The sequence below is a fragment of the Mustelus asterias genome, chromosome 7, assembly GCF_964213995.1.
Source record: "Mustelus asterias chromosome 7, sMusAst1.hap1.1, whole genome shotgun sequence".
NCBI lineage: Eukaryota > Metazoa > Chordata > Chondrichthyes > Carcharhiniformes > Triakidae > Mustelus > Mustelus asterias.
In genome coordinates, this window is record NC_135807.1 from 27789571 (window position 1) to 27802678 (window position 13108).

The 13108-nt window shown below is 45.0% G+C and overlaps 1 protein-coding gene across 1 annotated transcript in view; it reads left to right on the forward strand.

Moving 5' to 3' along the window:
* The window catches only part of fam135b (family with sequence similarity 135 member B), a 411827-nt gene that overhangs the window by 369685 nt on the left and 29034 nt on the right, over positions 1–13108 (forward strand). The window contains exon 16 of the mRNA XM_078217023.1: positions 1071–1168. Within this exon, the coding sequence (XP_078073149.1) occupies positions 1071–1168 (98 nt within the window). The remainder of the gene's footprint in view (positions 1–1070; positions 1169–13108) is intronic.

Genomic DNA, 13108 nt, shown 5'->3' on the forward strand with positions numbered 1-13108 from the left:
CTGGTTTTTGTAATGACAAACATGATTGCAGAGCAATTCAGGAGATTGCGCTACCCATTGTTGGGAGATATCCAGCATTAAATGTGAGACTGTTGTCTGGTAAATTGCCCTATGAGGAATTATTACCTTTAGTCTACTTTCCAGCGCGATTGTGTGTAAATTGGGAGGGAGTGGATGGGCAGCAGCTGGAGTTAAGGATGGGATTCTGTTTTTCCTCATTCATTCGTGGGACATTGGCATCACTGGCTGGCCAGCATTTATTGCCCATCCCTAGTTGCCCTTGAACTGAGTGGCTTGCTAGGCCATTTCAGAGGGCAGTTGATTTGATTTGATTTATTATTGTCACATATATTAGCATACACCGAAAAGTATTGTTTCTTTTGAAAGCATACCATTCATAGAGAAGGAAACGAGAGAGTGTAGAATGTAGTGTTACAGTCACAGCTAGGGTGTAGAGAAAGATCAACTTCATGTGAGGTAGGTCCATTCATGCGAGGTAGATCCTGGCAGCAGGGAAGAAGCTGTTCTTGAGTCAGTTGGTACGTGACCTCGGACTTTTGTATCTTTTTCCCGAAGGAAGAAGGTGGGAGAGAGAATGTCCGGGGTGCGTGGGGTCCTTAATTATGCTGGCTGCTTTGCCGAGGCAGCAGGAAGTGTAGACAGAGTAAATGGGTGGGAGGCTGGTTTGCGTGATGGATTGGGCTACATTCACGACCTTTTGTAGTTGAGAGTCAATCACATTGCTGTGGCTCTGGAGTCATGTGTAGGCCAGACCAGGTAAGTACGGCAGATTTCCTTCCCTAAAGGATATTGGATCTGGGAGTATAATGTGGGTATACATGTATCTGTTTCATTGCAGATGTACATGATTGAAAATGTTAACTCTGTGCCTTACAAGGAATTATTAATTCAGGAGAAAAGTACAAGTAAAAAAAATGAAATAATAATTATGCTATCATTGCAAAAATGTAGGTACAGCTCATAATGAGGTGGACAGTATTCTTAGCTCTCTGACCTGTTTTTCTGTATGACACTAGTTAATGCTTTGTTTTGACTGCATTTGACTGCAGAGTGACACCTTTGCTGACTTTGATGCAATGACGGATCGACTCTTAGACGAGATTATTCAACATATCCATCTCTACAATCTGACAATATCCAGAATAAGGTAAAATATTCACAATTCGAAGCATTCGCTGTGTAATTAAGGCAACTGCATGTTACGTATTAAACAGCATGATTCTAAATTTCAATGCATTGATATAATGTACTCTCAAGAGTTTACTGCAGCCATCTGTTATCTGTTTATACATTTCTGAGAACATCAAAGAAGGATTAATATTTTGAAGAGAGGACAAAGCAAGCAAAAATCCATTTATTTAGAAAAAAGAACAAAGGAGATCCATATTCTTATAATAATGAAGGGAATCCATACAATAGGTTAACAGGCAAGATAAAAGAAACACAGACTGCAAATAAAATTTGATAATGCAGGCGACTGACGAAAATTGGGTCAATCTTGCACAGCAGCAGGGAGGCCTGAATAAAATTAGGCATTGAGCCTCATTTATATTAGACTGACAAGCCATGTCTACCTGCAGCATGTCCCCAAACAGCGATGGGGGTGTAAATTGTGGACCACTGCATCACGGATAGAAGCCTCAAAGAACAGTACAGCAGAGGAACAGGCTCTTCGGCCCTCCAAGCCTGCGCCGATCACGTTGTCCTATCTAGACCAACCGCTTATATCCCTCCATTCCCCATTTGTTCATATGCCTATAAATGTGACTAACGTAACTGCCTCAACCATCTCACTTGGCAGTGCATTCCAGGCCCCCACCACCCTCTGCGTAAAAAAACTTCCCCTGCACATCTCCACTGAACCTTTCCCCCCCTTATCTTGAACTTGTGACTCCGGATAGATCTCGGGAGTGGGGATTGTTATGATCAGGGAGGAGAGAGGATTAATGGTGGTTGATTGGGTGGACGGAAGGATTGGGGAAAGCAATAAAGAAGGAGGGAGAAGGGAGCAAACTGAGGAAGGAAAGGCAGTGGAGAAGAATTTGGAATGGCGCTCTTGCTCCACCCAGCAACACGTCCTGGTTATTTTTGAGTGTGCACCAGTTATGCCATGTGCAGATATAATAATTCTTAACGCAACAAACCCAGAGGCAGAAGAGTATTTTGCCTTTTGGTCATTCCTGTGTTACAATGCCATTCTGAAGCATTTACCAATCCAAATTTAAGTTACTTAATAGTTGGTAAAATCCCAACACTGGTGGATATTAAAAAGAGTGATACCAAAAGAGATTATTTATATGAATAAACTGCTCAACTACGCACTAAATCAAGAATTACAAAGGCACTGTTGTTTTTATGGGGTCCGAGAAAGAGAACAGCAAAAAAAAGAAGTTATGACACAACGTGAGTATGTTGTGTAAAATGTTGTTTTCCTGGAGGACTGGATGCGATATTCAATCTTTATAATGTAGAGCTGAATCATAGGGGACCTGAAGCTGCTGCCTGCTGTGGGAATTCAACAATCTCAATCCAATACTTAGTGGGCAAAGGAAAATGTTTATAACTTGGCACTGGTTGATGATCTGAGAGACATCTGGTGTTGGAAATCTAAACTTGTCACTCTGGAATTCTCCTGAAGTTCGGGGCTCTATCAGGTGAGAGCACGAGAAATAGTGTTATTTTGCATATATAAAAGTGATGCAAATAATGCAGCATGTTGCAGAAAGTTTTCAAGTCAGCGCAAAAGTACTTTTTTTGCCCATCACCTCCCTCACATGCCTCCACTACCCCCCACACCACCCCCTCCCTCCCCACCTCCCTTTTGTTCCGGCTGCAGTTCGGGGACCTGTACCAGTCCTTCCCAAACCTATTAAGGAATGCCACACCACTGGAGGAGTTCCTCAGGATAGTGGCTTCAGCTGCTTCATCAGTGGGCAGCACTGTGGCACAGTGGTTAGCACTGCTGCCTCACACAGCGCCAGGGACCCCAGTTCAATTCCGGCCACGGGTCACTGTCTGTGTGGAGTTGTCCCTGTGTCTGCATGGGTTTCTTCCAGGTGCTTTCCTCCCACAGTCCAAAGATGTGCTGGTTAGAGGTGCATTGGCCATGCTAAATTCTCCCTCAGTGTACCCGAACAGGCACCAGAGTGTGGCGACTAGGACATTTTCACAATAACTTCATTGCAGTGTGAATGTAAGCCTACTTGTGACACTAATAAATAAACTTTACTTTTACAGTGACCTTCTTTCCATCATAGGGTTCAGTGATGATTGCACCATGTTCAGCATTATTTGTGACTCATCAGATACTGAAGCAGTCCATGTATGCAGCAATAACTGGACAATATCCAGGCTCGCGCTGACACATAGCAAGTAACATTCACACCACACAAGTGCCAGGTAATATGAGCAGCTCTAACAAGAGAGGATCTAACAATCATCCTTTGACATTCATTGTCATTACTATCACTGAATCCCCCACCATCAACTTGCTGGGTTACCATTGACCAGAAGCTGAACTGGACAAGCCATATTAATACTAGGTCAAAGGCTAGGAATCCTGCGATGAAGAACTCACCTCCTGACTCCCAAAGCCTGTCCACCATCCACAAGGCACAAGTCAGGACTGTGATGCAATACTCTCTGCTTACCTGGATGAGTGCAACTCGAACAACACTCAAGAAGCTTGACACCATCCAGGGTAAAGCACCCTGCTTGATTGGCACCCCATCCACAAACATTCACCACCAAGTGTAAAAAGGAGGATGTTGATATTCTAGGACATGTTGAGATAAAAAGGGAGGAGGTATTGAAAAACATTAAGGTGGACAAGTCTCCAGGGCCAGATAGGGTCTATCCCAGATATTGAGAGAGGCAAGGGAAGCAGTTGTTTAGGCCTTGGCCAAAATCTTCCTCTTTAGCCACGGGCGAGGTACCAGAGGATTGGAGAGTAGCTAACATTGTTCGTCTGCTTAAGAAGGCCAGAAGAAACATTCCGGGAAATTACAGGCTTGTGAGCCTTACATCAGTGGTGGGGAAATTATTGGAGAAGATTCCTAGGGACAGGGTGTACTCACATCTGGAAGAGAATAAGCTTATTTGTGATACGTAGCATGGTTTTGTGAAGGGGAGGTCGTGTCTCACAAACTTGATTGAGTTCTTTGAGTAAGTGACGAAAATAATTGACCAGGGCAGGGCAGTGGATATTGTATACATGGACTTTAGTAAAGCCTTCAATAAGGTTCCTCATGGCAGGCTGATACAGAAGGTGAAGTCATATGGGATCCAAGGTGAGCTGGTAAGATAGATGCAAAACTGTCTTTGGCATAGAAAGCAGAGAGTAGTAGTGGAAGGGTACTTTTCTAACTGGAGGTCTTTGACAAGCAGTGTTCCACACGAATCAGTGCTGGCGCCTCTGTTGTTTGTAATAGATATAAATGATTTGGAGGAAAATATAGTGGTCTGATTAGTAAATTTGCAGATGATACAAAAATGGGAGGAGTAACAGATAGTGAGGATAGTCAGAGGATACAAATCGGCTGGAGACCTGGGCCAAAAGATGGCAGATGGAATTTAACCGAGACAAATATGAGATGATGTGATTTGGAAGGTCTACTGCAGAAGGAAAGTATACAGTAAATGGTAGAGCCCTTAGAAATATTAACATACAGAGGGATCTAGGCATGAAGCTCTACAGTTCCCTGAAGATGGCAATTCAGGTGGACAAGGTGGTCAAGACGGTGTATGACATGCTGGCCTTCATCGGTCAGGGTGTTGAGTATAGGAATTGGAAGATCACGTTGCAGCTGTATAAGACTTTGGTTGGACCGCATTTGGAGTACTGTGTACAATTCTGGCCGCTACACTACCAGAAGGATGTTGATGCATTGGAAAGGATGTAGAAGAGATTTACCAGGATGTTGCCTGATTTGGAGGATACGGACGATGAAGAAAGGTTGAACAAACTTGGATTGTTTTCATTGGATCGTCGGAGGATGAGGGGGACTTGATAGAGATTTACAAGATTGTGACAGGCTTGGATAGAGTAGATAGAGTATTTTTCCCAGAGTCAAAGGGTCAATTACTCGGGGGCATAGGTTGGAAGTGAGAGGGGGAAAATTTAAAAAAGATGTAAGGGGCAAGTTTTTCACACAAAGGGTGGTGAATGCCTGGAACATGCTGTTGGAGGAGGTGGTGGAAGCAGATTCTATAACAACATCCAAGAGGCATCTGGATAGGTACATGAATAGGCAGGGAATAGAGGGATATGGACCATGTAGAAGCAAAAAAATATTAGATTAGTGAGACATCTGTGTCGGCACAGACTTGCTGGGCCAAACGACCTGTTCCTGTGCTGTACTGCTCTTTGTTCTTTATTCTTTGATGCACAGTGGCTGCGATGCGTACCATCTGCAAGATGCCCTGCAGGAACCAAGGTTCCTTAGACAGCACATTCCAAACCCACAAACGCTACCATCTAGAAGAACAAGAGCAGCAGATACCTGGGAACACCACCACCTGGAGGTTCCCCTTCAAGTCACTCACCATCCTGTCTTGGAAATCTATCACCATTCCTTCACTGTTGCTGGGTCAAAATCCTCAAACTATGTAACAGCACGGTGGGTGTACCTACACTATGTACACTACTTCGATTCAAGAAAGCAGCTCACCACCACCTTCTCAAGGGCAAGTAGAGATGGGCAATAAATGCTGGCCTGGCCAATGACACCAACATTACATGAATTATTTTTTGTAATTCCATCTGTTGCGTCTCTGATGGACCCAGTGATACCTGCACCTGATGAGTGGGTTCCACTCCCTGGGGCCCAGGGAGTTTATTCAGCAGGTTTGAGGGTGCTAACCGAATTGCAAACTCTCTTCTCCCTTGAGCTTATTATGTCTGTGATGTGAGCACCATTGTTAGCTCAATTGCTCCTATTTAAAAAAAAATCTTCTCCTCCCACTCCCTCACTGTCCCCAACCCTCTCAATTATTTTCTCGCTCCCTCTGTTTGGAATGGGGTTGCGCTCAGAACATAACATCATGTAGACATTCTGCCCTGTTATTACCTAACCTGGGGATGATTGCCTGAAAAGAAAAGTGTTCCAGTTCCTCAGGATTACAATTCCTCCACTCGATGAGCACAAAGTTCAGACGAAAAAAAAATAAGGGGAAGCAAAAAAAGCGCAAAGATCTGCAGCAGCTATGCTTTGTTGGGCAAAGCAATATATATAAAAAGAAATTAACTGCACTAATGCCTTTGGGAAGAACTGCCATCAAATTGTAGCGAGCCACCATGTCCTTCATCATGAAGTGATGGATAACTCATAAAAAATCATTTCATGTTACAGATTGTCTGAAATGCTCTCCCCGCAAAATGTTTGGCTCGATTTACAGACCATTCCCTGCCTCTCCTCCATGTCTCTCCAGAGACAAAACCAAGCGGGCATAATAGATCATATCCAATTCACTCAGCAAATGATACTTTCTCTGTAATTGTTGAATGCGGACCTGCATGAAAGGGAAGGGGCAAGCTTCGCAACACAAGCAATTATCTCGCTCCCAGCAGTAACTCATTTCTTCCTTCCCTCCACAGAGGAAAAGAACAAGTTTCAAAATGGGTTGTTTCTTTTCCAAACAGCAGAGTAATTGTCAGCAACTGCTTATTGCCAGGAGATTACACCGGTGCTTGTTCTTGCTGATTGTTGTCAATTGCAAGTCAGAGAACATCCTCGGTTTAAAATTACAAGAAGGGGGAGAGTACATTTTGTTCACTGCGCTGCCTGTTTTTTTTATTGAAAATCGATGTAAAGCTATCCTTTCATAGCTATACATAAAGGCCGAGACATTCGAAGGCACCATGCCCATTTTTTGGGAGCTAAACTGGCACCTTAGCCTCCAACTTAACAGGCAGGAAGCATTCCTTGCCTTGCAGGAATATCAACCGAAGAGGCTGACCCATCAATCAGCATTGCACCACCGCCCACCCTCGACATCAACTTGGAGGACATCACGGGGGAGGACATGGGTGAAGTGTCACAGCTATCACTCGCACCATCCACCATCACAGAGACACACAACTCAGGAGGGGGGGGGGCACCTTGACCAGACGGGGTTCTGGGTCACTCTCTGATGAGCACCACATTGCTTCAGATACACATTGGGTGGAGGTAGGAATGTCCCAGGGATCGGGCAGTCGGAGGTCTGCTGGATCCCAGCTATGCCCAAGCCAGGTGCCATGCCTCTGGAAATGTTTATCCCTCAGAGATACAAAGGCAGAGCCTGGGAAAATCTGTACACGTCACTGGAGGGGTTGTCAACGACATGCTTGTGACGACAAGGCCAAATGGAGGAGTACCAAAGCCTTCTGTCGCAGGACATGGTGCCGGCAATGCGTGGCACCCAGACCAACACTATAAAGGTGGCGTCCACAGTGGAAAACCCAGGGAATGAGGTCAGATCAATGATGGGAAAACTATGAAACATGGCTCAGTCCCTGAGGACCATGGCTGAGTGTTTCAATTGTATGGTGCAGACAATGCTGGACCTCCAGGACTAGCAGCACTAGATGACGGTGAGGCTTCTGGAACTCACTCCAGCAGTCCCTCTATCCCATGGAGTAAGCCGGCGGCACATTAGCACCAGAGGACTCCTAGCCCCCAACACCTGAAGAGCTAACCACTGTCCCACTGTGCTGCCCCAACCACTGTGCCACCATGACGCCCAACCACTGTGCCACTGTGATGCCCCAACCACTGTGCCACCATGCCGCCCCATACACTGAGGGAGAATTTCGCATGGCCAATGCACCTAACCAGCAAGTCTTTCGGACTGAGGGAGGAAACCGGAGCACCCGGAGGAAACCCACGCAGACACAGGGAGAACGTGCAGACTCCGCACAGATAGTGACCCAAGCCGGGAATCGAACCCAGGTTCTTGACGCTGTAAGGCAGCAGTGCTAACCACTGTGCCACCATGCCACCCATGGCAGAAGAGGGTTACACCTGATAATGCTTGTTAGCGCTCAGCAAGATTTGGCATCAATGCATTTGATCAGAATATTCACTTTACTGCAAAGTTGCATGTAACCATGGATCCATGAACCAGCATCTTTAGCAGAGGAGAAAGAAAACTATTAATTTTTGCTAAGTGATACTTTGGCCATATTTTTCCCTCCCGTACAATTTTTTTTAAATGGGGTATATCTGCTGTGACATAAAAGTTAACAATCAAAGATATCAAGGAAGAAACCACCAACACTTATGTTCATTGGAAAATAGATTCTGACGTGACCTGATCGAACTTTTCAAGATTATGAATGGCAAAGGACCCAAGTAACAGAGAACCAAATTCGAAATGAGAAAGAAGGGCGTTCAGGTGGAACTTTTTTACTCTAAGCATAACAGAGTTGTGGAATAAGATATCAGGGAAAATCATTGAATCAAACATTATGAATGGGTTCCAAATGCAATTAGCTGTTTTTTTTTGAAGGGAGAATGGATTAGCGGGTGGCATGGTGGCACAGTGGTTAGCACTGCTGCCTCACAGTGCCAGGAACCCAGATTCAATTCCGGCCTGGAGTCACTGTCTGAGTGGAGTTTGCACGTTCTCCCCGTGTCTGTGTGGGTTTCCTCTGGGTGCTCCGGTTTCCTCCCATATCCAAAGATGTGTGGGTTAGGTTGATTGGCCATACTAAATTGACCCTTAATATCAGGGGGACTAACAGAGTAAATGTGTGGGGTTACGAAGTTAGGTCCTGGGTGGGATTGTTGTCAATGCAGGCTCGATGGGCTGAAAGGTCTCCGTCTGCACTATGAGGTGGAGGTGGGGGTGAAAGTGGTTAGTTGGGGTTGAGAAGCCATGATGTGGAGATGCCGGCGTTGGACTGGGGTGGGCACAGTAAGAAGTCTCACAACACCAGGTTAAAGTCCAACAGCTTTATTTGGAATCACGAGCTTTCGGAGCGCTGCTCCTTCATCAGGTGGGTTGAGAAGTACCGAGATTGTCCTGGCTTGTTGACCTTAATAGCCATTCCTGTTCCAAAAAGTTCTCATTTTTTGTGTAATCTTAGCAAAATTTCTTCCTTTATTCATTATATATAATCTAACTCATTGTGAAGTTCACACGAGTAATTTAAATTCCTGTGGGGAAATGCTGCATCATTATTCACTATTCCTCACATGTGAGCAAGTTAACCTCCCAGAATACCTATTGATCATCTCTGTGGAAATTCTAGTGACTAAACAAGGGAACAGAGATTAATATGGCCAGAGGAATGGAAAACTGCTAAAGCGCTTTCATAGCAATTGGTTAGATAGAATCTAATTGAACATTAGAATGATATAGAACAGAAATGATAGTTCTAAGCTGATGCTTTATGATGCACCAGATACTTCAATTAATTTCATAACTTTTAATGTTCATCTTTTACAAGTAATTACCTAATTCTTGTTAATGGAAAGTATGAAGATTACTTTATCAGGAACAGCAACAACTTGAATTCACATGACGGCCGGAATTCTCCCATCCCACCCGCCACTGGAATTTTAGTGGGCGGGTTGCGGACAAAGTGAAACCCCATTGACAGTCGGGCGGGAATTTCCAGCTTTTAGACCAGCGCAGCTGGAGTATTCCGCCTGACATTTCTGACAGAGAAAAACATCTCAAAAAGCAGTTCATACAATCCCAAGGGAAATGCTTTTTGGAGGAATTACCATAAACTTAGTCAAAAACCTGGGTTTCAGGGAGAGTTTAAAGGTAAAGGGGGAAGAGGGAATTCCACAATTTACAGTTAAGGCGTCTGATTGCAGAGCCGCCAGTATTGAGGCAGGAGGAGGGAGAATGTGCAAGGAGTCAGAGATCGAAGGGCAGAGAATTCATGTCTCCATCCTCTTCTGACTGAGCTACATCTAACAGTGGCTTCCTGTCTCAGGTCAGAGTTAAAATAGCAGCTGGTGTCAAATGAATCCATCAGATCTTGGTTTGCATGTATGTGTTTAAAGTGGATGTGTGTGTGTGTGTGTGTGTGACACAGACCGAGTATGGCCGGGGTGCGCATGACAACAGTGGGTATGCCATGAGTGGATGTTCCACTTCCCATCAGGCAGGTCGGATTACAATTCCTCCTTTCACCAGTTAACCAGGATTAATATATACTTTAGAATATTTCAGAACTTTCAGATGAAGAAGAAAAGTTTGTTTTTTTATTAGTCACAAGTAAAGCTTACATTAACACTGCAATGAAGTTACTGTGAAATTCCCTAGTCACCACACGCTGGCGCCTGTTTGGGTCAATACATCTAACCAGTATATCTCTGGACTGTGGGAGGAAACCGGTGCACCCGGGGGAAACACACGCAGACGCAGGGAGAACGTGCAAACTCCACACAGTCACCCAAGCTGGGAATCAAATCCCGGTCCCTGGCACTGTGAGGCAGCAGTGCTAACCACTGTGCCGCCCTTAAGTTTGACATCCTAAGCTTTGTGTTGCAGTCTAACAATTCTTGAAAGTGCAGAATGAGGAAAGGCCACTTAGTCCATTGAAAATATTCTGTCCATTCACTCTAAAAGCAAGAAAGTCCCAATTTGTTTACTTTCAATAGCCACTTAACGAGCACCGCGGAACATTATAAGCTATGTTCTGTCAATGTTCCCATTCATTATCTCACTAACAAGCCGTGGGAATCTCATTTACACACCAGTGAGGCTGTGGCACTTAAAACAGCCCTTTACAAATCTGAAGGACCACAAAATGTAAGCACAAACCAGCGCATCAGCAGTATAGGACCAATTTTCCACTGCTGATTGACTGGAGCTTCATCTGCCTAACGGCTAAACTCACGCTGAGCTAACGGTCTGTCCTTTTCACCATCAGCCTACTTGCTTCGCTGGCAAGAATTCCCAGTGTAAAGTTCTCTTGTTGCTCAGAGCTTGCCTGATTCGGGTATGCAGGAAACCTGACTAGTGTGAAACTCCGAAACGTTCAAAAATTTTAAATAGATAAAAGGAGTATCCATATGTGGAAACGAGTAGGAAAGGGAACAAAGGGGCAGTGTGGTAAAAGCTAAGACTTGTGGAATTATGCCGCTTTAACTTTCTTTAATTCTCTGAAAGGCTCCAATTTCCATACAGACACGTGTGCAAGCATCGTGTGTAGAATCTTAATGAGTGAGCTCTGCTTGAAGCTGTATTCAGAAGCTAGCATCTGTTACTCCAGACTTGGAAAAGTGGTCTGCAAGCACTACCACTGACCCATAGCCACACACTGCCACAAAGCACCGCGCTTCTCACACAGAGGTTCATAAGCGCTGACACAGCGACACTCTTCATGGAAAATCCAGTCACCGAGATCGAGGAGGAAGGACAGACAAGTCGCATTGGCAACAAGAAAAAGCAGGAACCTGCTGGACAGATGATCACAAGAGTTCCCTCCGTTCGCCTGCACGGCGGTGATGTTGGCAAGCAGCGTCATGCTTCTTTTCATCCATAAAAGAGACAAAAGCGCGATGATCATAACTGATGCTTCTCTCGCTTGTTGGGTGCCATGATTGTCAGCACATTAGTTGACAGCGCGGTGCTTGGCTGCAATGAGCTGCAGCCAAAAGATATTGAGCCCCGCAGTGCCATTGACGGAACTGCCAGGCTGGCTGCAGATGGCGTAGCATATGGTGGAGTTCTGTAATTGTCTCTCTGCTGACTTAGAACCTGTGGAGACAATTGCCTCTCAGCATCGTTGGTGAGGTGTTTCAAGGGTTGCATAATGGGAAAAGTAATCAGTGCAGTTTGGCTGCCTGTTGATCTGCCTTGGAACCATCAAAGTCAATAGCAGACGAGAAGGCCATTTGTGTCGCTTTTTCTTTTCTCTTTGCGAGAGCAATCCAAAACTCATCCCACTACCATGATTTCTCTCCACAACCCTTCATCTTCCGCTGCTATCTATCCAATTTCCCCTTAAAAGATTTCTGTTTGAACTATTCCCTGTGGCACGGCATTTCATTCTCCAACAACTCCTTCGTGTGAAGAAATTTCTCATAACCTGTCATCCAGTTAACAGCCACCCAGTCCCTGCATTGCAGGAGCAAGAAAAGCTTCATCATTAATTTAATTTTGACTGGCAGCCCACCATGCTGTGCTGTATGTACTTTGTAGCTTTGTAATTCAGCCTGCTTTTGTGAAAACCAAAATCAAAGGAGATCCTTTCAGTGTATCCCCTTTACTTGCATCCACTACAGTTGCCCGTTTGTCATAGATGGTCCACTATCAGGTGACTTGAATAGCAGTGACGGAACATATCTTTGGGATGGAAAGGAAGCAGTGGGCGGCACGGTGGCACAGTGGTTAGCACTGCTGCCTCACAATGCCAGGGACCTGGGTTCGATTCCCGGCTTGGGTCTCTGCCTGTGTGGAGTCTGCACGTTCTCCCCGAGTCTGCGCGTGTTTCCTCCGGGGGCTCCGTTTCCTCCCACAGTCCAAAAGATGTGCTGGTTAGGTGCATAGGCCATGCTAAGTTCTCCCTCAGTGAACCCGAACAGGTGCCAGAGTGTGGTGGTTAGGGGATTTTCACAGTAACTTCATTGCAGTGTTAATGTAAGCCTACTTGTGACAGTAATAAATAAATAATACAGCTCAATGTGGTGGAAATAAATACTGTAGCAAAATACAGTGTTGGAAAAAAATCTCACCAATCCTCACAGTAAGGAGAAAGGGAAAATAAACTTAAGGAGAAAGATGTTTCCTGAGAAGATGCCGAACCTAATAAAATCCTCAGTTCGAAAAGTCATAATTCACGCTTTGGAGGCCTTTGATTCTATTGCTTATAATGTAGGCTGGGTAATAAATCATAGAATCCTACAGTGCAGAAGGAGGCCATTCGGCCCATCGGGTCTGCACTGACAACAATCCCACCCAGGCCCTATCCCCATAACCTCATGCATTTACCCTAGCTAGTCCCTCTGACACTAAGGGGAAATTTAGCATGGCCAATCCACCTAACCTGCACATCTTTGGTCTGTGGGAGGAAACCAGAGCACCCGAAGGAAACCCATGCAGACATGGGGAAAATTTGCAAACTTCACAGTCAGTGATCCAA